The 26,423-nt window shown below is 37.7% G+C and overlaps 1 protein-coding gene across 2 annotated transcripts in view; it reads left to right on the forward strand.

The window, feature by feature from the left end:
- NBAS (NBAS subunit of NRZ tethering complex) overlaps positions 1-26,423 on the forward strand; it is a 340,240-nt gene that overhangs the window by 11,681 nt on the left and 302,136 nt on the right. For both annotated transcript variants that reach the window (XM_060027072.1, XM_060027073.1), the window contains exons 7-9: positions 12,439-12,572; positions 14,471-14,604; positions 16,302-16,400. In XM_060027072.1, the coding sequence (XP_059883055.1) occupies positions 12,439-12,572; positions 14,471-14,604; positions 16,302-16,400 (367 nt within the window). The remainder of the gene's footprint in view (positions 1-12,438; positions 12,573-14,470; positions 14,605-16,301; positions 16,401-26,423) is intronic.

The following is a 26,423-nucleotide window of genomic DNA, read 5'->3' on the forward strand; positions in this document are numbered from 1 at the left end:
TATTGACAAGGATTATTATGAATTTATTAAAATAATTTTAAAGCATCTTAACTGATTTCTATTCTGTAAATGTTTTGCTTTAAGATCTGAATTTTGGAGAGATTTGAAATTGAAACTTTTACAAAAGTCTAAGCCAGTTTTGGGGTAAAGTATTTGTATTTTGAATTCAATGCAGAAAATAATTTGTAGATATGTTAGGAGTTGGTCAGTTATAGACTAGTAAAAATAATCTTGGATTTGATCATTGTTTGATATACGATTCAGCAAAAATTTACTGAGTATCATTTATGTATGTGAAGCATTTTCCTGGGTCCTAGGGGTATGATTGTGAGCAAAAAGGCATGGCCACTTACCTCACGAGGCATGTAGACCCTCAACTATATACTTACAGACTGATAAATCTGATGAAGGAAAAACACAGAGCAGAGTGAGAGTTTAACCAGGGGTGTGAGATGAGATTGTTGAGAAAAAGTGACTTTTGGAAAGCAGCCTTAAGAATGAGTAGAAGGTAGGAGAAGAGGGGGGAGTGTTTTGATCTGTGGGAGCCGTGTATGAAAAGGTAGGAGAACCATATGGGAGGAAAACAATTAAGTGGGTACTGTTAGGTAAATGCATCTATTACTTACGTTTTATTTACAGGACCTCCAGTTCCATTTGTCTGACCTTGCGTTACTTTAACAGTGGAGTAGTTGTAGGAATCATCATGATGATAATCATAGTCATTGTGGTGATGACACAACCACTTGTCATGTCCTTCCTGTGTGCCAGGCACTTGCATTTAGTGCTTTCCATGGACTTTTCCTCATTTACTTGCAAGAACATAGTATACATATTTTACCTTAAAGCAGCATTAGGGTAGAATAAGTAATCAACAGTGAAAGAGCAAGGAGAAGGGAGGCATTGGTAGCTTTGAAATCTACAAAATGGTGGTAAGACAGAGGATTCCCCCTGGCTGGTTGGTCTTAAGTTCCTGGTCAAATGCAACATTAGTGGCCTAGGGCCAGTTTCCTTCTCATTTTTCTCATTCTCAGCTGTCCAGATGTGTTCAGAAGATTAAAAACCAAATATTTTAAAAATGTTTTCAGTCTCATATAAGTGGTGATATTAATTCTATTAGTATGTCAGAATCGTTATTCTTATACAATTCCACACATACTAGTGGATAAACTAGTAATAGAGTTCTTATGGAGTTAGCTTTATGTATAGTGTATATTGTCACTTAAAAGCAAATGTGAAATTTCCTACATATTTATATAAATTTACCTCCCCTTCTTAAAATCTGTTCCTTCTGTTCTGTTACTTGGAGAACCCTGTTCCCTCAGTACTCTGGTCAGTGGTACCATTATCTGTACCAAGCCAAAAATCTAGACAGTTTCTCTTCTTTTTCCTTCTCTCCCTTCTTTCTTACTTTGACAAATATTTATTTAGTTGCCACCATATGCCAGACACTATTATCCTAGGCAATCTGTTTACAATGAGGAATAAGACATAGGTTACCTAGATTTAAGGGTTTATAGTCCATCAGGGGAGAGAGAGAGAAATAATTCTTTGCACTTACACTGAGTGACACAGTGGAGAAGCCTCACCTTATCTTAACTTCACCATGTCCTGGGAATCTGTTTAAATGGCTCTTGCTTCCTGCTTGTGCACTTCAGCCATCACAGCCCTGGTTCAGGCTCTTAACATTTTTTTTTACTTGGTTTCTTACAACAGTCTCCTGACAGGGTTTTCTTCTATATGCCCTTCACTTATCAATACTTTACCCTCCTTGTCAAATTGATCATCCTTCATTGAGAATTCTCTCAAGATTACCCTTCAAGTCTGGCTCCACTGCTTCCTAAATATTAACCTTGGACAAGTTACTTTACCTCTCTGAGCCTCAATTATCTGTAATACAGGCAAAATCCTATAGAATGGGTTGTGGAAAAATGATGTGAGCTAATATATATAAAGCCCTTAGCGTAATGTCTGACATACTAAGTACTTAGGAGGCATTAAGCTATTATTACTGTTACTGTTATTCTGCCTAAAATCTTTCAATTGTTCACTCTTGACTATAGAATGCAGTTCATATTTTCTAGTTCAGGACACGAGTCAGCCTGTGTCTGTCCTGTAAGATACCTCTGCCGTATGTCCTGTGATCTAGTATAAAGTAGCTTGCAGTTTTCCATCCCCGTTGTATTTTTCATGCCTTGGTACAGATGGTTCCTTTAGCCTAGAAGCTCCCACCTTTATATTTAATTAGTTCTGCATGTTTTAGTTCAAGCATCAGCTTTTTTTGGAAACCTTTTTTTCTTGCCCTCTTCCTCATGATTTGTGCATTTTTCTTAATGTTTCTGTAGGACTTTTTGTACCTATGTCATTTCACTTAGCCTAATCTTTCCTTTTTAAATTGTTGACTTGCTTGTTTGATTCCTAATTAGATTGAAGGCAGGGCTTCTGCCTTACTCAACTTTTTTTTTTTTTTTTTGCATTCTTAGTGCCTAGCATGGTGTCTGACACATAGAAGGCACACAGTTTTTGACCATATCAAGTGGATAATGGTAGTTGGGAACTATTAAAAAGATTTTTATGAATGAATCTATGAAGAAGTGTATTTGCTTGTTTCTTGTGAGTTAATTTTGTAAGTTCATGAGTGTGTGTGTATGTATGAGTATATGTACACATAATACATATATATGTATGTATTTTGTATATCTATATAGACATATATAAGTTTATGGGTAATTGTCATGATATTCATGTTTTTTATTCCTGTTGTATGCAAGTGTGTATACATACCACAATTAGAACAATAAGGGTAGGTAGGAAGCCGTATTTGCTCAGTATCTTTTTGAAAGTAAATCGAAGGGGAGTAGTTTTTGTGAATTTCTAAACCTTGGGGCTTTAGCATTTTCTGAATTTGCTTCCTATAGTTTTTTCACCAGCACTTATTAAAGTGGACCAGGCTTGGCTTAAATAACGTATAAGGATCAAGAAGTTCCGAGAAGAATAACTTGGGGGTATTCAATGGCCTTTTCTCCCAGTGCGTCCCTTTTGTTGGGTGAGGGCTTGGGGAGCCTGCAGTGGGCTTCTGAGAAGTGGTGCTCAGAATGGTGGAGTGATTCAGACAGACAGCCCCTTTGAGCTTTGACATTAGACCCTACTCTGAATCAGTAAGTAAGCTGAGAAATCTGTAAGTTAACATGAAATTGGGAAGATTAACCCTTCTGTATTTTACACAGATTGTGATATTTGTTAGAGCTTTTACTGTGTACAGTTAATGTGGCAGCATGAGTGAGGTAATAATGCTTTGAGAACTAATGTTTTATTTTGTTGGCTTCTGAATGTGTGGATTTATGACTTTAATGTGCATTAACGGCTTCTTTCCATTTCATGTAATGTGAGGTAGTGATCATTTGCTTATTATCTAACTCATCTTTATGGGAATAACTCATATGCCAAATGATATTTCCTGTGTATGCCTGGAGAGGAGGAGCCGGATGGTTGTTAATGCGTTTCTGAAACTACATATCGTAGTCTGCAAACTGAAATAGGAGCTGTTTGGTTCCACTTTGGTATTTTTCAGTTATTGTTTTATAAAGTATATGCTGTTTGAGGATATTTAAATGTGGATTGCAACTTGTTGGCTATGTTTGCCAGGCCATAAATAGTAATTCAGTCTTCTCTTTCTATCCTGAATAGTGACCTAAAAATAGCACATGGAATTAGACATTTTCAGAGCTGTACTATGTTAATCAGGAGATTTTTCTCGTAGTTCTGATTTTGAGATACCATAAACCAGAGCTTCCCAATGCTGAGCAGCAGCTTGCCTAGTGTAGGTGGGCTGAGGTCCTGTCAGCCCTCCAGTGGCCCGGTGGCCCTCTGACAGCATGAGCTCAGACTGGTTGCCTCCAGTTTCCAGCAACCTCATCAATTTACCTATAGGTGCCGTACAAACGTGATATTCTACGTGTGTCTTGACATGAAAAAGGTTGGGAAGCACAGACTGTTTGAAGCACCCAGATTTTGAAATGAAACATTTCATTCTTGAACTGTGATTCAGGAACCTCAGGTTATATGGTAACTATTTCTTTTCATAATTTTTTTTTTTTTTTTTGCGGTACGCGGGCCTCTCACTGTTGTGACCTCCCGTTGCGGAGCACAGGCTCCGGACGCGCAAGCTCAGCGGCCATGGCTCACGGGCCCAGCCGCTCCGCGGCATGTGGGATCTTCCCGGACCGGGGCATGAACCCGTGTCCCCTGCATCGGCAGGCGGACTCTCAACCACTGCGCCACCAGGGAAGCCCTATGTCTTTTCATAACTTTTAATAAATTTTTTTCGTGTTGAAAAAATAATGCACGTTCTCAGTAAAAATTTTAGAAACTAAGAATGAGCAAAAGTAGAAAATAAAAATAAGCATACTATCCAGAGATAAGTACTATTAACATTCCATGATCTGTTCTTTCAGACATTTTTCTGGAAGTGCTTGTTACTATAGATATGCTCTGTGAAAGTAAAATGTTTTATAATCTGCTTTCTTCACTTAAAGATAGATTGTTAAGTCTTTCAGGTTGAAGTTAAAGAAGAACTTTCCGAAGTATCTTTTTTGATCTTTTTTTACTGGATAACTTCCTGAGTGTTAAGATGTAGGTCTCCCAATCATCCACATTATCTGGAAAGTGCCTATAAATTTGGTCTCTGAGGAGTAAGTACCTCAGTGTTATACTTGATTTCACAGGCAAGGTAGAACCATCATTAGGCCTTTGTGCAGATAATTGTGTATAACATAGGTAGCAGATTATTACATCTATGTTCATGGAGCTATTGGTTTATAGATTTTTTTTTTTTTGGGTAATGTTTTTCTGGTTTGGTATTAGAGTAGTGCTGGTCTCAAAATAATGAGTTGACCAGTGTTCCTTCTTTTTTTGTTTTATGCAAGAGTTTGTGTAAAATTGGAGTTATTTCTTAATTGATAGAATTCACCAGTGAAACTTGGAGTTTTGTGAGTAGGTTTTTAATTCCTAATTAAAATTTTATAATAGATATAAAGCTTTTTAAAATTTCAATTTCATCTTCTTTCGGTTCCAGTTTTTTTAATGGAATTTTCCCCTAAATTTTAGCATATATTGGCTTAAAGTTGCTTGTAGTACTTCCTTATTATGCTTTTATTGTCTGTCAGACCTGTAGTGATGTCCCTCTTTTGTTCTTGATATTGGTAATTTGTGTTCCCTTTCTTTTCTCTTGATCAGTCAGGCCAGAGTTTTATCAGTTTATTAATATTCAATAAAAATAGGTTTTGATTTCTTTTTCTGTTGTTTTCTTTTGATTTTTGCTTTTATCTATATTATTTCCTTTCTTCTGCCTACTAGATTTAATTTGCTTATATTTGTCTAGATGGAATATGGAAATTTATATCACTGACTTTAAACCTTTTTTCCTCTGTAAGCATTTCAGCTTGTTGTAATATAAGCAGTTTTCTTATTGTTATCTAATTCTGTTGTGGTCAGAGAAAATATTCAATATGATTTTAACCTTTTAAACTTATTGAGACTTGATTTATGGCCCAGCATATGGTCTGTCTTCAAAAGAATTTGATTCTTGCATATGGTGCAGTTTTTAGGTATCGTGGTTTACAAATGTTAATTACATTGAGTTGGGTTAGAGCTGTTCAAATTTTTATATATGCTGATTTTCTGTCTAGTTGTTCTGTCATTTCCTGAGAGAGGAGGGTTGACATTTCCAAATATAATTGTGTATTTTATTTTACCCGTTAGTTCTATCAGTCTTTATGTATTTAGGGGTTCTAGTTTATAGGTGCCTACACATATTATTTTGTCTTCTTGATGAAATGGCTCCTTTACTGTGATGGAATGTCCCTTTCTATCTCCAGTAATACTTTTTGTCCTGGATTCTATTTTGTCTAATATTATTACAGTCGCTCTAGCTTTTTTATGATTAGCATTTGCATGACATATATTTTCTCTTCTTTTTCATTTATCTGTATTAAATGTACATCTCTTATAGAAAGCATATAATTTGTCATGCTTTTTTTTCAGTGTGACAATTTCTGTCATTTAATTGTAATGTTTAGAACATTTACATTTTTTTAAACATCTTTATTGGAGTATAATTGCTTTACAATGGTGTGTTAGTTTCTGCTTTATAACAAAGTGACTCAGCTATACATATACATATATCCCCATATCTCCTCCCTCTTGCATCCACCCTCCCTATCCCACCCCTCTAGGTGGTCACAAAGCACCGAGCTGATCTCCCTGTGCTATGCGCCTGCTTCCCACTAGCTATCTATTTTACATTTGGTAGTGTATGTATGTCCATGCCACTCTCTCACTTCATCCCAGCTTACCCTTCCCTCTCCCCGTGTCCTCAAGTCCATTCTCTACACCTGCATCTTTATTCCTGTCCTGCCCCTAGGTTCTTCAGAACCATTTTTTTTTAAAGATTTCATATATATGTGTTAGCATACGATATTTGTTTTTCTCTTTCTGACTTACTTTACTCTGTATGACAGTCTCTAGGTCCATCCACCTCACTACAAATAACTCAATTTCATTTCTTTTTATGGCTGAATAACATTCCACTGTATATATGTGCCCCATCTTTATCCATTCATCTGTCGATGGACACTTAGGCTATTGTAAATAGAGCTGCAATGAACATCGTGGTACATGACTCTTTCTGAATTATGGTTTTCTCAGGGTATACGCCCAGTAGTGGGATTGCTGGGTTGTATGATAGTTCTATTTTTAGTTTTTTAAGGAACCTCCATACTGTTCTCCATAGTGGCTGTATCAATTTACATTCCCACCAACAGTGCAAACGGGTTCCCTTTTCTCCACACCTTCTCCAGCATTTATTGTTTGTAGATTTTTTGATGATGGCCATTCTGACCGGTGTGAGGTGATACCTCATTGTAGTTTTGATTTGCATTTCTCTAATGATTAGTGATGTTGAGCATCCTTTCATATGTTTGCTGGCAGTCTGTGTATCTTCTTTGGAGAAATGTCTATTTAGGTCTTCTGCCCATTTTTGGATTGGGTTGTTTGTTTCTTTGATATTAAGCTGCATGAGCTGCTTGTATATTTTGGAGATTAATAGAACATTTACAGTTAATGCAATTATTGGACTGGTTAGGTTTTACCTTCTTATTTTTCTATTTGTCCTATCTCTTCTCTGTTTCCTTTTAGCATTTGTTCTGGGGTTTACAATGTGCATTTAAAAATTATTTTATTACACAGTGTACATCCCTCCTACTCCTTTGTACTGTTGTCAAACTTTTTATAAATGCTAAACTGCTACAATATATATTTATATTATTATTTTTGTCCAGTAACTTTTTAAGGAATTAAAAAACAAGGGTAAATCTTTTATTTTTCCTTCTATTTTCCATTTCAGTTACTTTTCAACTTTTTCTTTCTGTAAACCTTTCCAATTGATAGTGTTTTCCTTCAACTTGAAGAAATTATTTAATATTTCTTGTAATGCAGGTCTGTTGATAAATTCTCTTATTGTTGGTCTGAAACCATCTTTGATTTTTGCTTTCATTTTTGTAAACTATTTTCTCTGGATATAGAATTCCAGGTTGACCTTTTTTTTCTTTCAGCTGTTTAAAGATATCATTGCATTGTTTTGATGAGAAAGCAGCAGTCATTGCTGTTATTGTTTCTGTAGGTAGTGTGTCTTTTTTTTTCTAGCTGCTTCTAAGATTTTCTCTTTTTCATTGACTTCACAAATTTGGTTCTCATGGGACTTGATTTTTTTTCTAGTTTTCCCGCTTTAGGTTGATTGAGCCTCTAAGATCAGTGGATTCATAGATTTCAGCACATTTGCAAAATTTATGGACATTATTTAAAATTCAAGTAAAATTTCCTAACTTAGTCTCTTTTTTTAAGCTGTGGTGGGCAGCCTAGTCTGAAAGTAGTTACTCTGGGTTTTTTTTTTCTTTTAATTACAAAAGCAGTACATACTTTGAACAAATTCAAACAATGCAGAGGTAACAAAAAGATCGTTTTATCTTCTCAATTTGCATTCTTCATAGAAACTTATATTAATGGTTTAATATAAAGCCTTCTTTGCTTATATGAACCTGTACATAGATGGATTGACTTTTTTTAGGTAAAAAAACAAGATCATCTTATGTATTTTGTTCTTCAGCTTGCTCCCGCACTTACTGTATTGATGATGGCTTTCCCAGTCAGTGTGCACAGGTGTAATCCAGCCTTTTACACGAAGCCACAGCATTCCATTGTGAGAATGTGAACCACGTTTTATTTATCTGTTCCCCTCTTAGTAGAAATTTAGATTGTGTACGGTGGCTTGTTTTATTCTTTCTCTTCCCCTCTTTGCCCCTTTCCCCCTCTAACAGCACTGGAAAAGACATCTGTTTGTCCATGGGTGTAGCATACAAACTGTAGCTACTGCCATATTTCCTTCCTGAAAGTTATACTTATTATGCAACCATGTAAAAGGTATGATTATAAAGCTATTTCCTTTCTCCACTGTCAGCACCATATGTTACCTATTTCTAAAATATTCATCAGGTTAGGCAGAGGGAAAAAAGCATCTCATTTCCAATTTGCATATGTTTAGTTATATGGTAGGGCATATGTTAAGTTGCTTTTTTTTTTTTTGTGAATTGTTAGATCATATCCTTTTGACTATATTCCTCTTGGATTATCTGACTTTTCCTTATTGACTATTTTCCTACTTGACTATTTCCTTATTATTTCTATATAGTATGAATGTTACCCTTTGTCATATATGTTGCAGATATTTTTCCCAATCCATTTGTCTTTTCAATGTGTTATAGTGTCTTTTTTTTTTTCTTTTGGTAACTGCATTTGTCACCTTTTTTTCCTTTATAGCTTCCAAGTTCTGTATGCTTTCACCTTTCTTATTCTAGGATTGTAAAAATTTTCTCGTATCTTCTACTAACACTTTAATTTCAAACATTTAAATATTTAGCTCCTCTGCATGGCTTTTTTTTTTGCTGTACGCGGGCCTCTCACTGTTGTGGCCTCTCCCGTTGCGGAGCACAGGCCCCGGACGCGCAGGCTCAGCGGCCATGGCTCAGGGGCCCAGCTGCTCCGTGGCATGTGGGATCCTCCAGGACCGGGGCATGAACCCGTGTCCCCTGCATCGGCAGGCGGACTCCCAACCACTGTGCCACCAGGGAAGCCCCTGCATGGCTTTTAGCGCCACTAGTTTACTCTTACTCACTGGTTCTTGATGTAAAAGTCAAAGTTGGGAGAGAGTGTTCATTGAACCCTTGGTGATCGTCCCATGGTCACACCCAGCTGTTTTATGGCAGCACTGAGAATAAAACCCGGTGTTCCTTCTTTGTAATTTTTTCCCTTTTCCAGTTCTAGTTTGGGTACGTGAGCACTGGATTGAAGTGTGCTCCTTTAGCCCTTGAGTGCTGTTGTGTCCCAGCCGAGCACGAAATGCTGGTGATGAAGTTATGAACAATACGGACACAGCACCTGACATTTTGGAATTTATAGTTTAATGCATAAGGCAGACAATAAAAAGTAGACAGATATATACTGATATGGGATAAGAGCTGTGAAAGACCTGAAATCATTGGAATGGAGAAGAACAACGGAGCCTCGAGGCTGCTTAGACAGGGTGGTCGGAGCACACTGCCTAAGCAAGCAAGATTTAAATTGAGACGTGAAAGATGGAAAGGAGCCAGGGACCGGTTCGGGGAAGAGTATTCCAGGCAGAGCAGACAGCACTGACAGGAGCTCTGAGGTGCAAGCAAGCTCGGCAGTGGGGCAGGTTGAAGGGGCCGCAGCCAGTGCAGGATGAGCGCGGCTGTAAATGGTTTCACCAGCAACGTGGCAGCTGTCACACTGCTGGTTAACTTGATCATCAGCCCGTTTCAATACTTTTCAGAAAACTCCGTTGACACTGGCTTTGTACAAATGTGTGCTGTTCGTTCCTCTCCAAAACCACACAGGGTGCTGGAAAAATCTGATGATAATGTCTTTACTTTCACATTGTTATGGGAAATCTTCTCTTGTAATGAAAACATACCTTTATCTGGGTCAAAACACATGCCGAGTTTTCTGGAGCTGCTGGTTATAACTGGAAGTAATAGTAAAAACAAAGTCCTTTCAGGTGGAACTTACTTCAGACAGATACAGAAGGTAGTACATAAATCTATTTATCCTCCTGTCAAAATGAAGAGGAAAGATGTTATCGCAGGTAAAACAGAGACAGTGGAAACATGTTGCTGTGTTTCTTTAGAACATGAATATTTTTCAGGGCATTAAATTGTCCTCTTGCTGGTGTTTGTGTAGCATCTGTGTATTTGTGGGTCTTGAAGTATTCTGTTGTTTATCATTTTGTGCTTAAGTTTACTTCCAAGTTTCATTGTTTTTTAAAGCTGAGGACAGAGAACTGATCTTTTCCTTCATTTTATTCTCACCTTTAAAAAATTGCTTTTCCAAAGTGTATGCAGTATTTCGTTAGGCTTTAATAAAATTCCCTAGACCCTCCTGTGTTCGGGGGCCTCTCTTGGCTTTTTTTGGCATGCTTTTTACCTTTGAGAAATAGTCAGAATGAAGAAACTCGTTGACATCTGGTATACTTTTCCCATATACAGAACGTATTGTACATATATTGCAGAGGTGAGGGGGGTTTAAATTCTACCGTACCTCTGTTAGGTGGAGAGAAGACTTCAGTTATATAATTCACGTTTAATTGTTAGCCCCTGAGGAACGGTAAACCCTTAGCATTACTTTACCCCGTTACTATAGATTTTTCTGAGAGGCTGGGGCTTTGCTCATTAGTGAAACGTTAATCACTTTCTGTTCCAGGTCCTGGGATGGCAGTGTTGAGTAAGATATTGTCTTAGAGACTTGTGGGGGAAATAATCATGTAAACACCATCGTCTGATGTGATAAGTACTATGAGAGACTTCTGTACAGTATACTTGGGGGCACACAGAAGAGGGCAGTCAGTTCTGAAGAGTGTCAAAGAAGGAAGAGGTGACAGTTTGTTACCACAGATGGTTTAACAAGCAAGTACCCTCAGAGTAGCACTGGAGATGAACATTCTAGGGAGAAGCAACAATGTGCATGAAAGACACAGACTGGAGTATGCATGGTTTATTTGCCAGGTGGTGTGTTATTGGTGGGTCATTAGGTGTATGACGGAGGAAGGGCGGGGAGGTGAATTGGAAAGCTCTGATGGGACCATTGGTGAAGGGCCTTTTATGCATGTGGAGGAGTTTGGACTTGATTTTTTTGGAAATGGATAAACATCAGGGATTTTAAAGCAGGGGAAAGATGTGATTTCTTCATCTTTCTCTTTTACAAAGATAACTTCGGGTACTATTGAGGAAGGATTAGAGGGGAAGAGCCTGAAAGTGGGAAGACCCATTAGGAGGCTGTCATGAGAGTCTAAGCCAGAGATGATGAAAGCCTGAATTGCGACATTAGCAGAGGAATAGAGAGAAGGCAATAAATTTCAGAAACATTTCTGAGTCAGTAATCCTCAGGCTAAATCCAGGCTCTGACTGAGGGGCCGTGTGTTGTAATGAAGTGCACACTGCACGGGAAGGCAGCATGCTTACGTTCTGGGTTTGTTCTGATCGTGACTCCTGGTGTCACCTTGAGGCTCCTAATCATTTGGAATTTTTGCTGGTAAAGGGAAGGCACTGGTCCTACCTGGCTCTTCAGTTCTGGGATTCTAATAAGGGGAAACAGGAGCAAAGGAAACATCAGAAACCTCAGACAAGCCTAAAACAGTTTAGAGTTTCACAGCCCCTTTCTCTTTTGCAACTGGTAGCCTTTCTCTTGTTGTACTGAAAAATTCAGAACAGAAGAAAATACCGGTGTTGGATTATTAAGGTGTTGATTCTCAAAATCTTATAATTTTGTAATTGATTGAGAACAGTTCCTGATTTAGTTGCCTAATATACATATGTATTCTTTTCTCTTTCTAATTCTGTGTCAGTATAATCCCACTTTGTTTTTCTTTACCATCTATATTTGAAATACATATCTAAAAGATCTCAGTTGACATTTTGAGTTTTGTTTTTTCTTTTTTGCTTTTGGAGGAACTTTACTCACTGAATTGGAATAGTTTTCTGCTTAATCTTTATGCTTTTGATCTCTCGTAATTTCATAAGTATTTTGAGGTATATCGTTCCTGAGCCTTTACCAGATGAGGGCTTGCTCAGCATTCAGCAGACCACTGGTGTCAGTAGACTTTGCTTCTTAAGTAAGTGGGGCAAGGCTTGTCACGGTTTACATTTTCCACTCTTACTTGAAGTGGCTTTCTGGGAGCTGTTCTTTTCTACTGAACAGGAGTTTTAGAGACCCTTAGGAAATGATGTCATACTTGAATACTCTCTTTAGCTGCAGGAACTATAGGTATTAACTATCTTAATAATGTTAAAAGCACTTCTTTTCTTTTCATTCTAGTTCCAAAAGACCCAAAACCCCAGTGGAGATGTGTGGCATGGAGTTACGATTGCACCCTGCTGGCCTATGCCGAAAGCACGGGAACTGTGAGAGTGTTTGATCTCATGGGAAGTGAACTCTTTGTTATAATCCCGGTATGTACATACCTTAAACTGAAAACATATTTTTTTTGACTACCTTTCATGTATAGGTGCTTGAATGAATGAATGTGATGAGAGGAACTATAAATGTAAATCAGAATAATAAGCTGTGAACTTAAGATGCTTAGATCTGGTTAGAGATCTGTACGTTAAGTATTTATTCTTTGCATTTTGTAATGCACTAACCAGACACAATCTACCATTATTGTAAGATGGTAGTAAGTAAATACTAAATAGAGGTGCAGAAAGCTGTTGTAAAGTTCCAGCGTAGGAAAGAAGTCAGTGGGCCTTTGCAACAGAACCAGCCTGGGAGGAGTTAGAATTTGTTACCCTAAAGGGATAGAAACTGAAATGGAGAGTGGAGAAAAAAATTAATGGTGGTAATAACTTATATTTGTGTAGTGCTTTGTACTTTATTAATGACTTTGATATACATTCCTGTTTAATATTCACAACACCCTTTGAGTAGATTGGGTACTTATTACCCTCATTTTACAGTTTAGAGAGCATAAATTGTGAGGAAGTAAAATGACTTTTCCCGTGGTAATCCAGTTAATTAGTGTCTCTTTTAGGAATTCGGGGCTCTTTACTTTGTATCCTCCTTCCTCAAGTGAACAAAATAAAGGGGCAGGTAGAACAGTGGTTCTAACTCTGGCTGCATCTTAGAATCACCTGCAAAGCTTTATAAAGAAAAGAAAAAGAAAAACTAAACAAATTGCTGGGTTGTCCAGGCTCCCCCCACAGAGAGTCTGACTTAATTGATCTGAGTGAGCCCTGGACTTTAATGTTTCAAGTCTTTCAGCTGATTCTAATGAGAAGCTAGGAGTGAGAACCAAGGATATAGAGAATGATTTTTGTTCAGAAATGTGTGGAAAAACTTGAAAAAGTACATTGGGCTCCTGGTATAGAAGTTCTGGGGAACCAAACTAAGTAGGTTGAGTTACTATTTTCTAGACTAGCATTGTCTAATAGAAATGTAGTGTGAGCTATATATGTGATCACGTGTGTAATTTAAAATTTTTTAGTAACATTAAGTTCAGCAGGTGAAATTTATTTGATATATTTTATTTATTACAACATATCTAAAATGATTACATGCTGAAATGACAGTGTAAAAATGATTGATGAAATATTTCATGTTCTTTCTTTGGTACTAAGTCCTTGAAATTTGGCGTGTATTTTTACATTTATAGCATATCTCAATTTGGACTAGCCATGTATCAAGTGTTCAGCAGCTACATGTGGCTGCCCTGTTTTATTGAGCGGTTCTAGACAATGAGGAGCCATTCAGGGTAGGAAACTTCATTATGTGCTTCACTGTGTGTGCTAAGGTGCACCTGCCCTCCAGATCCTCAGCAAATATAGCCTGATATTTAGTTGATAGAAAAAGGCTGGCATTGAGTGAGTGTTTTAAGTGTCCTTCCCTTTAAATTGATGATTAGGCAAATGGAAGTAACTGGAGGCATTTCTCTTTCTTTCTTTTTTTTTTTAGCATTGGTTACTACTGGCAGTGGAAATTAACATTTGAGAGCTTATGTCTGAATTCTATATGGTAGAATTCTTTGAGGCAGAATGATAGCATTAGTTTTTTTTTCTTCTTCTTCTTTTTTTGCAATGGAAGTATAGTCTGAACAGAAATTCACCTACTAGGTGAACATCTCACCCAAAGAGGCTGCTGTGGTTCCAGCCTGTGGTTGGGGGAGGGCTGGTCTAGAGTTGGGTGTCTAGTTCTAGGCACTTAGGCTTACATGATTCTTCACATAGGATCAATTCTGGGCTATCTTACTTAAAGGATACCTGGCAGGGCTAGTGTCTTGAATATCCTTCAATAATACATATGTTAACTTCTATCTAGTATCTTTTTAGTAACTTAATTTCCTCCTCTTTTACAGGCATCTAGTTTAGCAGGTGATCTGAGCTATGCCATTGCTGGGTTGATATTTTTAGAGTATAAAGCAAGTGCACAGTGGTCTGCAGAACTCTTGGTCATCAATTACCGAGGAGAACTTAGAAGCTACCTTGTAAGGTAAAAATGCACTTTATTTGGGATGCCCTGTTTGAAATAATGTTTATTTCTCTGCTTTAGTGTCAGATTTTGGTGCTTTTTTTTCCTTTTAGCATTTTATTATGAAAAATTACAAATATAAAAGGAAGGTTGAAAGACTTTTATAGTGAACTCTCATATACCTCCACTTAAATTCTGTTTAGCATTTTACTATACTTGCTGTGTCATATTTTGACCCATCTTTCTATCTGGCCATTATTCAGTTCTATTTTTTAATATATTTCAGAGTCAGTACATATATACTTTAGCATGCATATCATTAATTAAAGTTCATTAATTCAAGTTCAATATTTGCTTATAGTTTTCTTTCATTTGAAATAAAATTTACATACAGTGAAATGCACAGATCTTAAGTGTACCAGCCCGTGAGTTATGACGAATGCGTACGCTTGTGCAAGTCAAACCCCTGTCAAGATACAGAACATTACCATCATGCTATTAAGTTCCCTCATGCCTCTTCCCAGTAAATCTTTGTCCACACCCACCCTCAGAGCAACTGCTGTTTATAATTTTTTTCCATCATAGATTAGTTTTGCCTGTTCTAGTGATTTACATTAACGGCCTCAGAGAGTATGTACTCTTTTGTCTAAGTCTTCTTTCCTTCAGCTTATCTTGAGATTCATCCTTATTTTTACAGGTATCTGTAATTTATTCTTTTTATGGCTGATGAGTATTTCATTGTATGAGTATCTCATTTGTCTGAGTTTGGGTTGCTGTGACAGAATACCATAAACTGGGTGGCTTATCAACAACAGAAATTTATTTGTGACAGTTCTGGAAGCTGGAAGTCTGAGATCAGGGTGCCAGCATGGTCAGGTTCTGGTGAGAGCCCTCTTCTGGGTTGCAGACTGCCGACTTCTCCTTGAATCCACACATGGTGGAAAGAGAGCTAGTTAGCTCTCCAGCCTCTTCTTATAAGGACACTAATCCCATTCATGAGGGTTCCTTTCTTTTGCCCTACCTAATAGATCCCAAAGACTCCTCCTCCAAGTACCATCACATTGGCATTAGGGTCTTATATGAGTTTTGGGGTATACAGACATTCAATCTATGGGGGTCACAAACCTTCAGTCCATAACACTCATGATTTGTTTATCCATTCTTCTATTGATGGACCTCTAAGTTTCTGGTTTCGTGAATAAGGCTGCTATGACTAATCTCGTACAAGTCTTTTTTTTTTTTTTTAAATATTTATTTATTTATTTGGCTATGCCGGGTCTTAGTTGCAACACGTGGGCTCTTCATTGCCACATGTGGGATCTTCTTTGAGGCATGCAGGATCTAGTTCCCTGACCAGGGATCGAACCCCGGGCCCCCTGCATTGGGAGCACAGAGTCTTAACCGCTGGACCACCAGGGAAGTCCCTGTACAAGTCTTTATGGATATATGCTTTCATTTCTATTGGGTCAGTATCTTTGAGTGGAATTGCTGAGTCATAGGGTGGATAGTTTGGTTTTATAAGAAATTGCCAGAGCTTTTTCAAAGTGGTCATATCATTCATATTCCTACTAATAATTTATCAGAGCTCTGGTAGTTTTATATCCTCAGCAGTATTTGGTGGTGTCTATCTTTTTAATTTTAAACATTTTAATGGGTATATAGTGGTATCTCACTGTGGTTTAATGGTATTTATTTCTTATTTACCTTCTTGAATGTAGTGTTGGAACAAATCAGAGCTATCAAGAGAGTCACTGTTTCAGCTTCAGTAGTCATTATCCTCATGGAATCAACACAGCTATTTACCATCCTGGGCACAGGTAAGCAACTGTTTGCTCTCGTATTTGGTGGAGTATTAGGTGGATGTAGAAGTCTTGGCACAGTTTCAGAGAGAAGAAGTTGTCCGTTCTGATTTTTATTTTGGTTTCTTTATTTCCTCCCCTTGTGTATAGTTATCCTAACGTCCGTAATATTGTTGCAGTCATCTTCTTTTTTTTTTTAATTTATTATTTTTGGCTGCGTTGGGTCTTCGTTGCTGCACGCAGGCTTTCTCTAGTTGCGGTGAGCGGGGGCTACTCATCGTTGTGGTGCGCAGGCTTCTCATTGTGGTGGCTTCTCTTGTTGTGGAACACGGGCTCTAGGCACACGGGCTTCAGTAGTTGCAGCACGAGGGCTCAGTAGTTGCGGAACATGGGCTCAGTAGTTGTGGCTCGCAGGCTCTAGAGCATAGGCTCAGTAGTTGTGGTGCACGGGCTCTGTTGCTCCGGGGCATATGGGATCTTCCCAGACCAGCGATCGAACCCGTGTGCCCTGCATTCGCAGGCGGATTGTTAACCACTGCGCCACCAAGGAAGTCCCTGTTGCAGTCATCTTCTTAACATTCATGCTCATCTGTTTGGCAGACTGAGCTTCTCTTGAGTCCGATCGGGCACTGGGAATATCCATTGAGGAATATCTTCTCTTTTAGTTCTCTAAATCTTATTTTTCTTATCTGTAAAATGAGGCTAATACATAGCATTGTTGAGAGAGTTAAAAAATAGTGCATGTGAAATGCCCTTGCATAGCAGGGCCTCAATAGATGTTCTTCCCTTCTCCTTTCCTTCTCTGCAAGTTAGGGCTGCATTGATTGCTGCATAGTCGATTCCTGCCACTACAGGCACAACTGTGGATTCAGTTCCAGACCCCTGCAATAAAGGGGATGTTGCAATACAGCAAGTCACACGAATTTTTTTGATTTCCTAGTGCCTATAAAAGTATGTTTACACTATACTGTAGTCTGTTAAGTGTGCAGTAGTATTCTGTCTAAAAAAAATGTAAATAGCTTAATGAAAAAATACAAAACAAAAAACAATTACAACAGTAACATCAGAGATCACTGATCACAGATCACCATTAACAAATATAATAATAATGAAAAAGTTTGAAATATTGAGAGAATTACCTCTCAATATTTGCTGATCTAGTAGGTGTAAAAGAGTATCTCATTGTAGTTTTGAGTTTCCCTGATAACTGATGAGATTGAGAAACTTTTCATGTGATTGGCCATTCATATTTCTTATCTGTAGAATGCTTTTTTATATCATTTCTTATTTTTTTATTGGGTGTTTGATCTTGACATTCTTCTATAATCTGGATATTAATTCTGGGTTGATTATATGCATGATGAGTATCTTCTCCCAACATGTGACTTTTTTTTCCTTATAATTTACCTTTTATGAATTATATCTGCACATAGTTCCAAGTATTAAATAGTTTGAAAAACTGACTCCTCCACCCAATTTCTTGCTTTCCGAAGGTAACCACTTTTAGCTCATTTTATTTTTCAAAAATTTTTATTGGAGTATAGTTGATTTAAAATGTCATGTTAGAGTCTACTGTACAGCAAAATGAATCAGTTATGCATATACATATATCCACTATTTTTTAGATTCTTTTCCCATATAGGTCATTACAGAGTACTGAGTAGAGTTCCCTGTGCTATACAGTAGGCCCTTATTAGTTATCTATTTTATTGTAGTGTGTATATGTCAATCCCAATCTACTAATTTATCCCTCCCCACCCCCTTTCTCCCTGGTAACCATGTTTGTTTTTTATATCTGCGATTCTATTTCTGTTTTGTAAATATTTTCATTTGTACCATTTTTTTAGGTTCCACATATAAATGATATCATATGATATTTGTCTTTCTCTGTCTGACTTACTTCACAGTATGACAATCTCTAGGTCCATCCATGTTGCTGCAAATGACATTATTTCATTCTTTTTTATGGCTGGGTAATATTCCATTGTATATTTGTACCATATCTTTTTTAAACATTCCCCTGTCGATGGACATTTAGGTGCTTCCATGTCCTGGCTGTTGTAAATAGTGCTTAGCTTATTTTAGTTGATTCCTTTGGCTATTTTGGTGAATCACAACCTTCTGTAACCTCCTAAGAAAGAATTCATGGGAAGTATATTTTTTGAGGGCTTGTATGTCTAAAGATGCTCTTGAGAATTTTAATGTTACTCTAGTGTAAAATCCATTTTTTTTGTCTATTTTTTTGGTCCCCCTTCTGTCTGAAAGCTGAGATTTTATTTTATATTTTCCCCCAGTGTTCTGAAATTTGACTGTGCTATGTCTTGGAGTAGGTTTATTTGTTTTTTTTTTCAAATATCCATGGTATTGGCCATTCAATTTGGATACTCACCTTTGGGAAAATTCACTGAATTATTTCTTTGATTATTTCTTCCCCTCTATTTCCTCTCTTCTCTCCAGAATGTCTATTATCTAGATGTTGAGTATCCTGGACTCACCTTTAATTTTCTCATTCTCTTTTTTTCCCCTTTGTTGTTGTTGAAAAAGAGAAATAAAAGATTATTTTAATTTTTTCTGTATAGCTATTTACTTAAGGAAGAAAGTAGTTTGAAGCACTATTGATACCTATTATAAATATAATGAATTGATACATATGATCTTGTTTAGAAAAAAATCATGTATTCTGGTTAATTTTTTCTGATATATCTTCTATTTACTATTCTGTGCCTTATCTCTTTTTAAAACTAGTCATTGTATTTTTAGTTTCATTGTATTTTTACTTTCATTTTTTATATTTCTCATTTCTAGAAGTTCTATGTAGTTATTTTAAGAATCTTTCTTAGGAAGTGAGAAAAAGGAACTGAAATGAGTATTCAGTGAGCCACTAGTTGTTTTGAGGATTAAATACATAATGGATATTCAGGAAATGATAGGATTGAATAAATATAATACTATTAATTTTTACCTTTTGATTTGTGTAGATCCTGTCTTGAAGAGTCTGTTGGTATATCCTTAAGAAATTTGAAGATCAGTTTCAAAAGTCTAGCCAATTAAAAAATTTAAAAATTAAGAAAGAATTTTCTAAATACAATAAATCTGAAATGCTAATACAACTTTGTTTTACTTTAGATGAAGCTGAGTGATCACATTCAGAGTAGAGTTCTTCACATTTTATAAAATTGAATGTAATTGTATAAGCTGCAAATAATTGTTTTCGTAAATCAAATATTTCTTTTGATGATAAAATAAACATTATAAGAAAAAGAAAATTGTGTTTGTTTTTTTTTTTTTGCGGTACGCGGGCCTCTCACTGTTGTGGCCTCTCCCGTTGCGGAGCACAGGCTCCGGACGCGCAGGCTCAGCGACCATGGCTCACAGGCCCAGCCGCTTCGCGGCATGTGGGATCCTCCCGGACCAGGGCATGAACTCGGGTGCCCTGCATCGGCAGGCGGGCTCTCAACCACTGCGCCACCAGGGAAGCCCGAAAATTGTGTTTTTTTTAAAAAAATTAATTTATTTTTGGCCACGTTTTTATTGCTGCGCGCGGGCTTTCTCTAGTTTTGGCGAGCGGCGGCTACTCTTCATTGTGGTTCGCGGGCTTCTCATTGCGGTGGCTTCTCTTGTTGTGGAGCACGGGCTCTAGGCACGCGGGCTTCAGTAGTTCTGGCACACAGGCTCAGTAGTTGCGGCTCGCGGGCTCTAGAGCGCAGGCTCAGTAGTTGTGGCGCCTGGGCTTAGTTGCCCCTCGGCATGTGGGATCTTCCCAGAACAGGGCTGGAACCCGTGTCCCCTGCAATGGCAGGTGGATTCTTAACCACTGCGCCACCAGGGAAGTCCCTGTGTTGTTTTTTATTCTTGTCAACTTCTTATATAAAGTATGGCCTTTTAATGTTTGCTTTTATGTTTCAGATCTTGTATTTTCCTTGCATGGCTTCACTAATGTGTCGTCACTAAATTCTGCTGCTAGAAAGGGGAAGGAATGTGTTTTGCTTTGACTTGCTTAGTTCTCTGTTGTGAATTTTGCCAAGGCTAGACAGTGCATACTCACAGTGTCACCATATATCGCACCCATGACACTCCAGTTGCTGGTTTGATTTTTGTTGAGGGTGACCTATTTCTTTATGTTTACATCTTCTTTGATACCATGTTTTATTATATAAACCCCAAGCGAGGTTTGCTCTTTTAAGTCCTTTTCTTGGTTTAGTTCAACTTATTTTTACTGTTTTAGTGCAGTTATTAATATCTTTCTCAGCACTTATATACATTAAAAAAATTAATCTATTGTCCCTTAAAAAGTATATGTGTTCTGTTAGGGGAATTGTCTGCCTGTATTAGTAAAGATTGATGAGGTAGAAAGTCTGTTCTATTGTTATTTGGCCTTTCCATTACTGTCTTATTTATTGTGGCTTGCTGTGTCCAACACAATGTTAGGTTTGTGGAAGATATAAAGATGGAGAACAATCCTGACTTCAAGGTCTCATATTCTTGAATGAGAAATAATATACACATATATGTATATGCATATGTGGTTGACCCTTGAATGACATGAGTTTGAGCTGCGCAGGTCCACTTATACATGGATTTTTCCCACTAAATACATGCTATAGGAATACATGATCTCTGGTTGGTTGAGTATTACATGCATGTGTGGATAGGGAGGCCTGACTATAAAGTTATACACAGATTTTTGACTGCTAGGGGTGGGGATTGGTGCCCCTAACCCGTTACTGTGCTGTTCAGGGGTCAACTGTATATCTAAAAAATATATATATATATATGTAATGTCAAATATATATATTTCTTTCTCTATTTAAATATGTGTGTGTGTATATATGTACACATACACACACATATATAACAGGATTGCAAACTGGAAAGAAGTAAGGGCCTTAAAAGAGTGCACATATAGTGATGTGGGGATCCAGATAAAGGAGATATTATTTCCTTGAAGGATCAGGGGAGTATGGCAGGTGGCATTAGGACTTACTTTGCAGAATGGATATGATCTGGACATGATGGGTGTTCCAGACAAAGTGACATTGTGAACAGTGACAAGAGGCAGAAAGCCACAGTTTATATTTGGAAAATTTCAAGTGGTACGGCTTGGCTGACACTGTAGGGTGTGTGTAGGAGGGGAGTAGAAGTGATAGTTGTGGTGGGAGAATGGGTGTGTGAAAGGCAGGTAATTGGGAGTGTTAATTGGCTTTTCTGTTCTTTAAGGAACTCGGATTTTTGAGATGAGGAAACATATCAGCTATGCTTTGAGGAATGTTGATTTAGTTTGGAGATACTAGTGGCTGGGTGACTCATAGGTGATTATATACTAGTTCAGGCCACAGGCAACTAGGGCCTATTCATTTTCATACATAGAATTACTATGTATACATATATATCGTACTTCATTAATTTTTAAATTTTAATTAATAGATCTTATATTTCCAATTAAAATTTCAGATAATTGAAGGCAAAAAATACATGCAATGTACATTTAAGCAATATCTAGTATAAGAGCTCTGTTTGTCAATTGGTACCTCTCCATCCGTGGGCTCCTTGGATGAGTGACTAATTTCTTGAGTGGAGAAGAAAAATTACTATGTTTCTTTCTTTTGATTTTTCTCTTCCCTTTTTCTTCTCTTATATTTTGTATTCTTCTGCCCCACATTTTTCTGTTTTATTTTTCTTGTCTTTTTTAAAAGAGGTGCATTTTATGTCTTAATCTTTGGCTGTTTTTTTGCTTTGTTTAGATTATTTCATGATGACTATTCTGTTGTCTTGGTTTTTTACAAAGGTCAGTATTAGACTTCTTTTTTCCTAGCACTATTTCAGGAGCGTAAGTGGGGTTCACTTGGGACCGTAGGTTTGAAATGATCATACATTCAATAGTTATTACATGATAATAACTTGTCATAAGTCAGATTACCTTATTACTTCTTAAGCCTTTCAGTTTTTGGCCTAGGATGTAAGTACATAAAGGTATTTCTGGGGCTTCCCTGGTGGCGCAGTGGTTGAGAGTCCGCCTGCCGATGCAGCGGACACGGGTTCGTGCCCCGGTCCGGGAACATCCCACATCCCGCGGAGCGGCTGGGCCCGTGAGCCATGGCTGCTGAGCCTGCGCGTCCGGAGCCTGTGCTCCGCAACGGGAGAGGCCACAGCAGTGAGAGGCCTGCGTACCGCAAAAAAAAAAAAAAAAAAAAAAAAAAAAGTTATTTCTAGGGGAATGGTCTCAAAAATTTTGGAAAGGTAAGTACATTATGAAACCACAGGAGGAGGGCTTCTTCTTGGTTCTGCAATCATTTACAATTTTTGATAGCAGTCAACTTGGAGATGGGTGACTGCATTAAAGTTTCTGAATGAAAATTGTTATAAAGCAAGGAATATGTGTAAATGCCCTCTTGTGTATGACAAAATATTGCTAGGTTGTTTATATTTTCCATTATCTGTTCTTTTAAGGAAAGAAGCTGAAATATTCATCACATTTTTATTTATTTTTGGTTACTCTGGTAATGTGATGGTGTGATATTTACCATCCACAAGGATTTTGTAAATGTGAAATATATCAGCCAGAATGGAGTTAGGATAAATTGGTAATATACAAACTCAAGGTTTTATGAAATTCACTGTTTTGCTTGATGCTGTGAACCTGTGATAGAGTTTTATTTATAAATTAGGCACAGTAAGAGAATATTTGAGTTGCCAGCATCACTGTTCTTGTGCTGTGGGGCCGTTATGAAGTAAAATAAGGCTTTTGCGAACACAAGAATTACAGTACCTCGGCAGTCTGTATCTGATAACGTGGACGGCTGTTAAGTGCCTAAAGTGTGGGGTACACCGGCCATAGGGAGGACTCACCTCCTGGGCTGCGTGGAGCAGGATGGCACGGGAAGGTGCAGGATTTCATTACACTACTCAGAGTGGCGTGCAGTTGAAAACTTATGAACCGTTTCTGGAATTTTCCATTTAATATTTTTGGACTGCAGTTGACTGTGGGTAACTGAAATTGCAGGAGGCGAAACTGTGGATAAGTGGGACTACTGTATCCTGCTTTCAATAGGTTTTTTTTTTTTGAGGTTTTGATCCTAATTTTATTGTAAATTTCTACAAGCCATATCTGCCTTATTCAACTTTGAATCTCCAATAGTTCCTTGATAACTACACAAAGATAGTGTTTGAAGGTAACTTTTTCTAGATCCTGAATTACATCTCAACAAAGACAAAAGCTAGAAAACATGTCTCCTTTCTTGGGCCCTTTTGAGAAACCACCCATTCTCAGAATCCTTGATGACTCTTTGATACTAATTTTAAGTGTATAATTCAATGATTTTTAGTAAATGTATAGACTTGTGCAAACACTACTCCAGTCAGTTTTAGAATATTTCCATTGTCCCTAAAAATCTCTCATGCCTGTGAGTTTCGTGGAATGTAAATCACACCTCAGTAAAACTGTAAAAAATAAAGGAATGCATAAGAAAGAAAAAAAAGATCCTTTAAGCAGGCTTTCATTTGAACACTTTTATGTTTTTTTAATTAAAAAATTACTTTAAATTTATATACAGTAAAATATACTCTTTTTGGTGTACCTTGCTTTTTAAAAAAATTTTATTGAAGTATAGTTGATTTGCAATGTGTTAATTTCTTCTGTACAGGAGTGATTCAGTTATACATATGCATACATATATATATTCTTTTTATATTCTTTTCCATTATAGTTTCTCACAGGATATTGAATATAGTTCCCTATGATATACAGTAGGACCTTGTTGTTTATCCATCCCATACATAATAGTTTGCCTCTGCTAATCCCAAACTGCCATTCCTTCCCTCCCTTACTTCCCCTCCCCGTTGGCAACCATAAGTCTGTTCTCTGTATCTGTGAGTCTGTTTCTGTTTCATAGATATGTTGATTTGTATCATATTTTAGATTCCACATATAAGTGACACCATATGGTATTTGTCTTTCTCTTTCTGACTTACTTCACTTAATATGATGATATCTAGGTCCATCCATGTTGCTGCACATGGCAGTATTTCATCCTTTTTGATGGCTGAGCAATATTCCATTGTATGTGTGTACACACCTTTATCCATTCATCTGTCGATGGACACTTAGGTTGTTTCCATGTCTTGGCTATTGTAAATAGTGCTGCCATGAACATAGGGGTGCGTGTATCTTTTCGAATTATAGTTTTGTCTGGGTATGTGCCCAGGAGTGGGATTGCTGGATCATATGGCAACTCTACTTTTAGAGTTTTGTGGAACTTCCATATTGTTTTCCATAGTGGTTGCACCAATTTACATTTCCACCAACTGAACACTTTTATCTTTATGTTAAGGATACTAAGATTTAAGAAAGATACCCGTGTTTCATACAGTCTGTGGGGAAGAATCATGATTGATTAATAATGTATGTCATAGTTGTACAAAGGATGAATCTAAGCATTTGAGTGATTGATTTTTATCCTTTTAGTCAACTGTGTTAAGCCAGATACAGATTCCGCAGAAAGAACTTGAGACATTTACAAGGAATAATAAACTAAGTGTCAGCTTGCCTATTAGTAGATTGCAATTAGGTAGGAGTGAACTGGCTGAAGAGTAGTTGGGTAGTTGCATTCTCCTAAGCATGCACTGGTAGGGATTGCTACTATTCTTGGGAAGGCTCAGAAGATGCAAGAGATCTCTTTAGAAAGCTGTTAATTTTAGGCGAGACTGAGGAATACCTTTAAGTAATGGCATGTTGAAGTGCTGAAGGGCTATGCTTTACGCATCCTGATTTGGTCATCTCATGGGGGTTTCTGATTTCCCCTAACCAACACTCAGCACTTTATTTTTTTCTTTCTTTCTTTCTTTTATTTATTTTTGGCTGTGTTGGGTCTTCGTTGCTGCACGTGGGCTGTTTTCTAGTTGCGGCGAGCGGGGACTACTCTTTGTTGCGGTGCGTGGGCTTCTCATTGTGGTGGCTTCTTGTTGTGGAGTGCAGGCTTCAGTCGTTGTGGCACGTGGGCTCAGTGGTCGTGGCTTGTGGGCTCTAGAGCGCAGGCTCAGTAGTTGTGGCGCCCGGGCTTAGTTGCTGCACGGCATGTGGGACCTTCCCGGACCAGGGCTCGAACCCGTGTCCCCTGCATTGGCAGGCAGATTCTTAACCACTGCACCACCAGGGAAGTCCCTCAGCATTTTAAATATGAGTCCTTTACACTCATGGGATAAAGGAGGTATTCCAAATAAGTAACTAGTACTTAGTGGGGGGATCAAAAATGTTTTTCGTGTGAATGAGCTCTCAGGAGGCGTGATGATGACTTCACTGGCACAAAATGGAAGGAAAAGAGTCTTGGGCATAGAATGGGACGGGGTGCAGTAGAGTACGCATAGGGGGCCACGATCTCTTCTTCATACATCACCCCTGTCTAGGGAAATGTCCATCGGTCCCACAAATGTTTAAATTATATCTTGTGGAGGAGATAGTGTTGAGAGTGCCCTACTTAAAGGTTTACCCAAGGGCATAGGTAAATTTTGTTCTCCTCTTATAAGGTGTAAGATCCATCTAGACCTGGGAGATGCTTTTGGAAGCTAATCAGTGGGCCTTTATAGCCGTTACATTGCCATAAAATTGCCCATCTTTCTCTCTGGTGCCTAAGGTCATATATATTCTGTGAGAATCAGGGCAGTGATGTATAAATGATACACTCTTTTGACAGCTGGAGGAGCAGTTGGCTATAAATTACATTAGGAAGTTTCTCGTAAGCCCTAGCTAGATAAGATTAATAATTTCATGAAGGATTTTGCTTCTAGAAAAGGAATGAGTACTGCAGTCCAGATCCTTGTTAATTATCTTACACTGCAGTGAGAGAGTGTGTTCAGCCTTTGATAATGTAGGGGCTGTTGACATTTGAGAGATTAGCGCGTAGCCTTGTAGCTGGGAAGTATGAATGTCAGTAATTGAGTATATTAACTTATATTAAGGAGCTTTTCATGTTGCCTTTAGAATTCTCATTCCTCCACTGTATTCTTCTTTCCCTGAGTTCAGGTTGGGTTTTTGAAGAGAAATGAAGA

The sequence above is a fragment of the Delphinus delphis genome, chromosome 12, assembly GCF_949987515.2.
Source record: "Delphinus delphis chromosome 12, mDelDel1.2, whole genome shotgun sequence".
Taxonomy (NCBI): domain Eukaryota; kingdom Metazoa; phylum Chordata; class Mammalia; order Artiodactyla; family Delphinidae; genus Delphinus; species Delphinus delphis.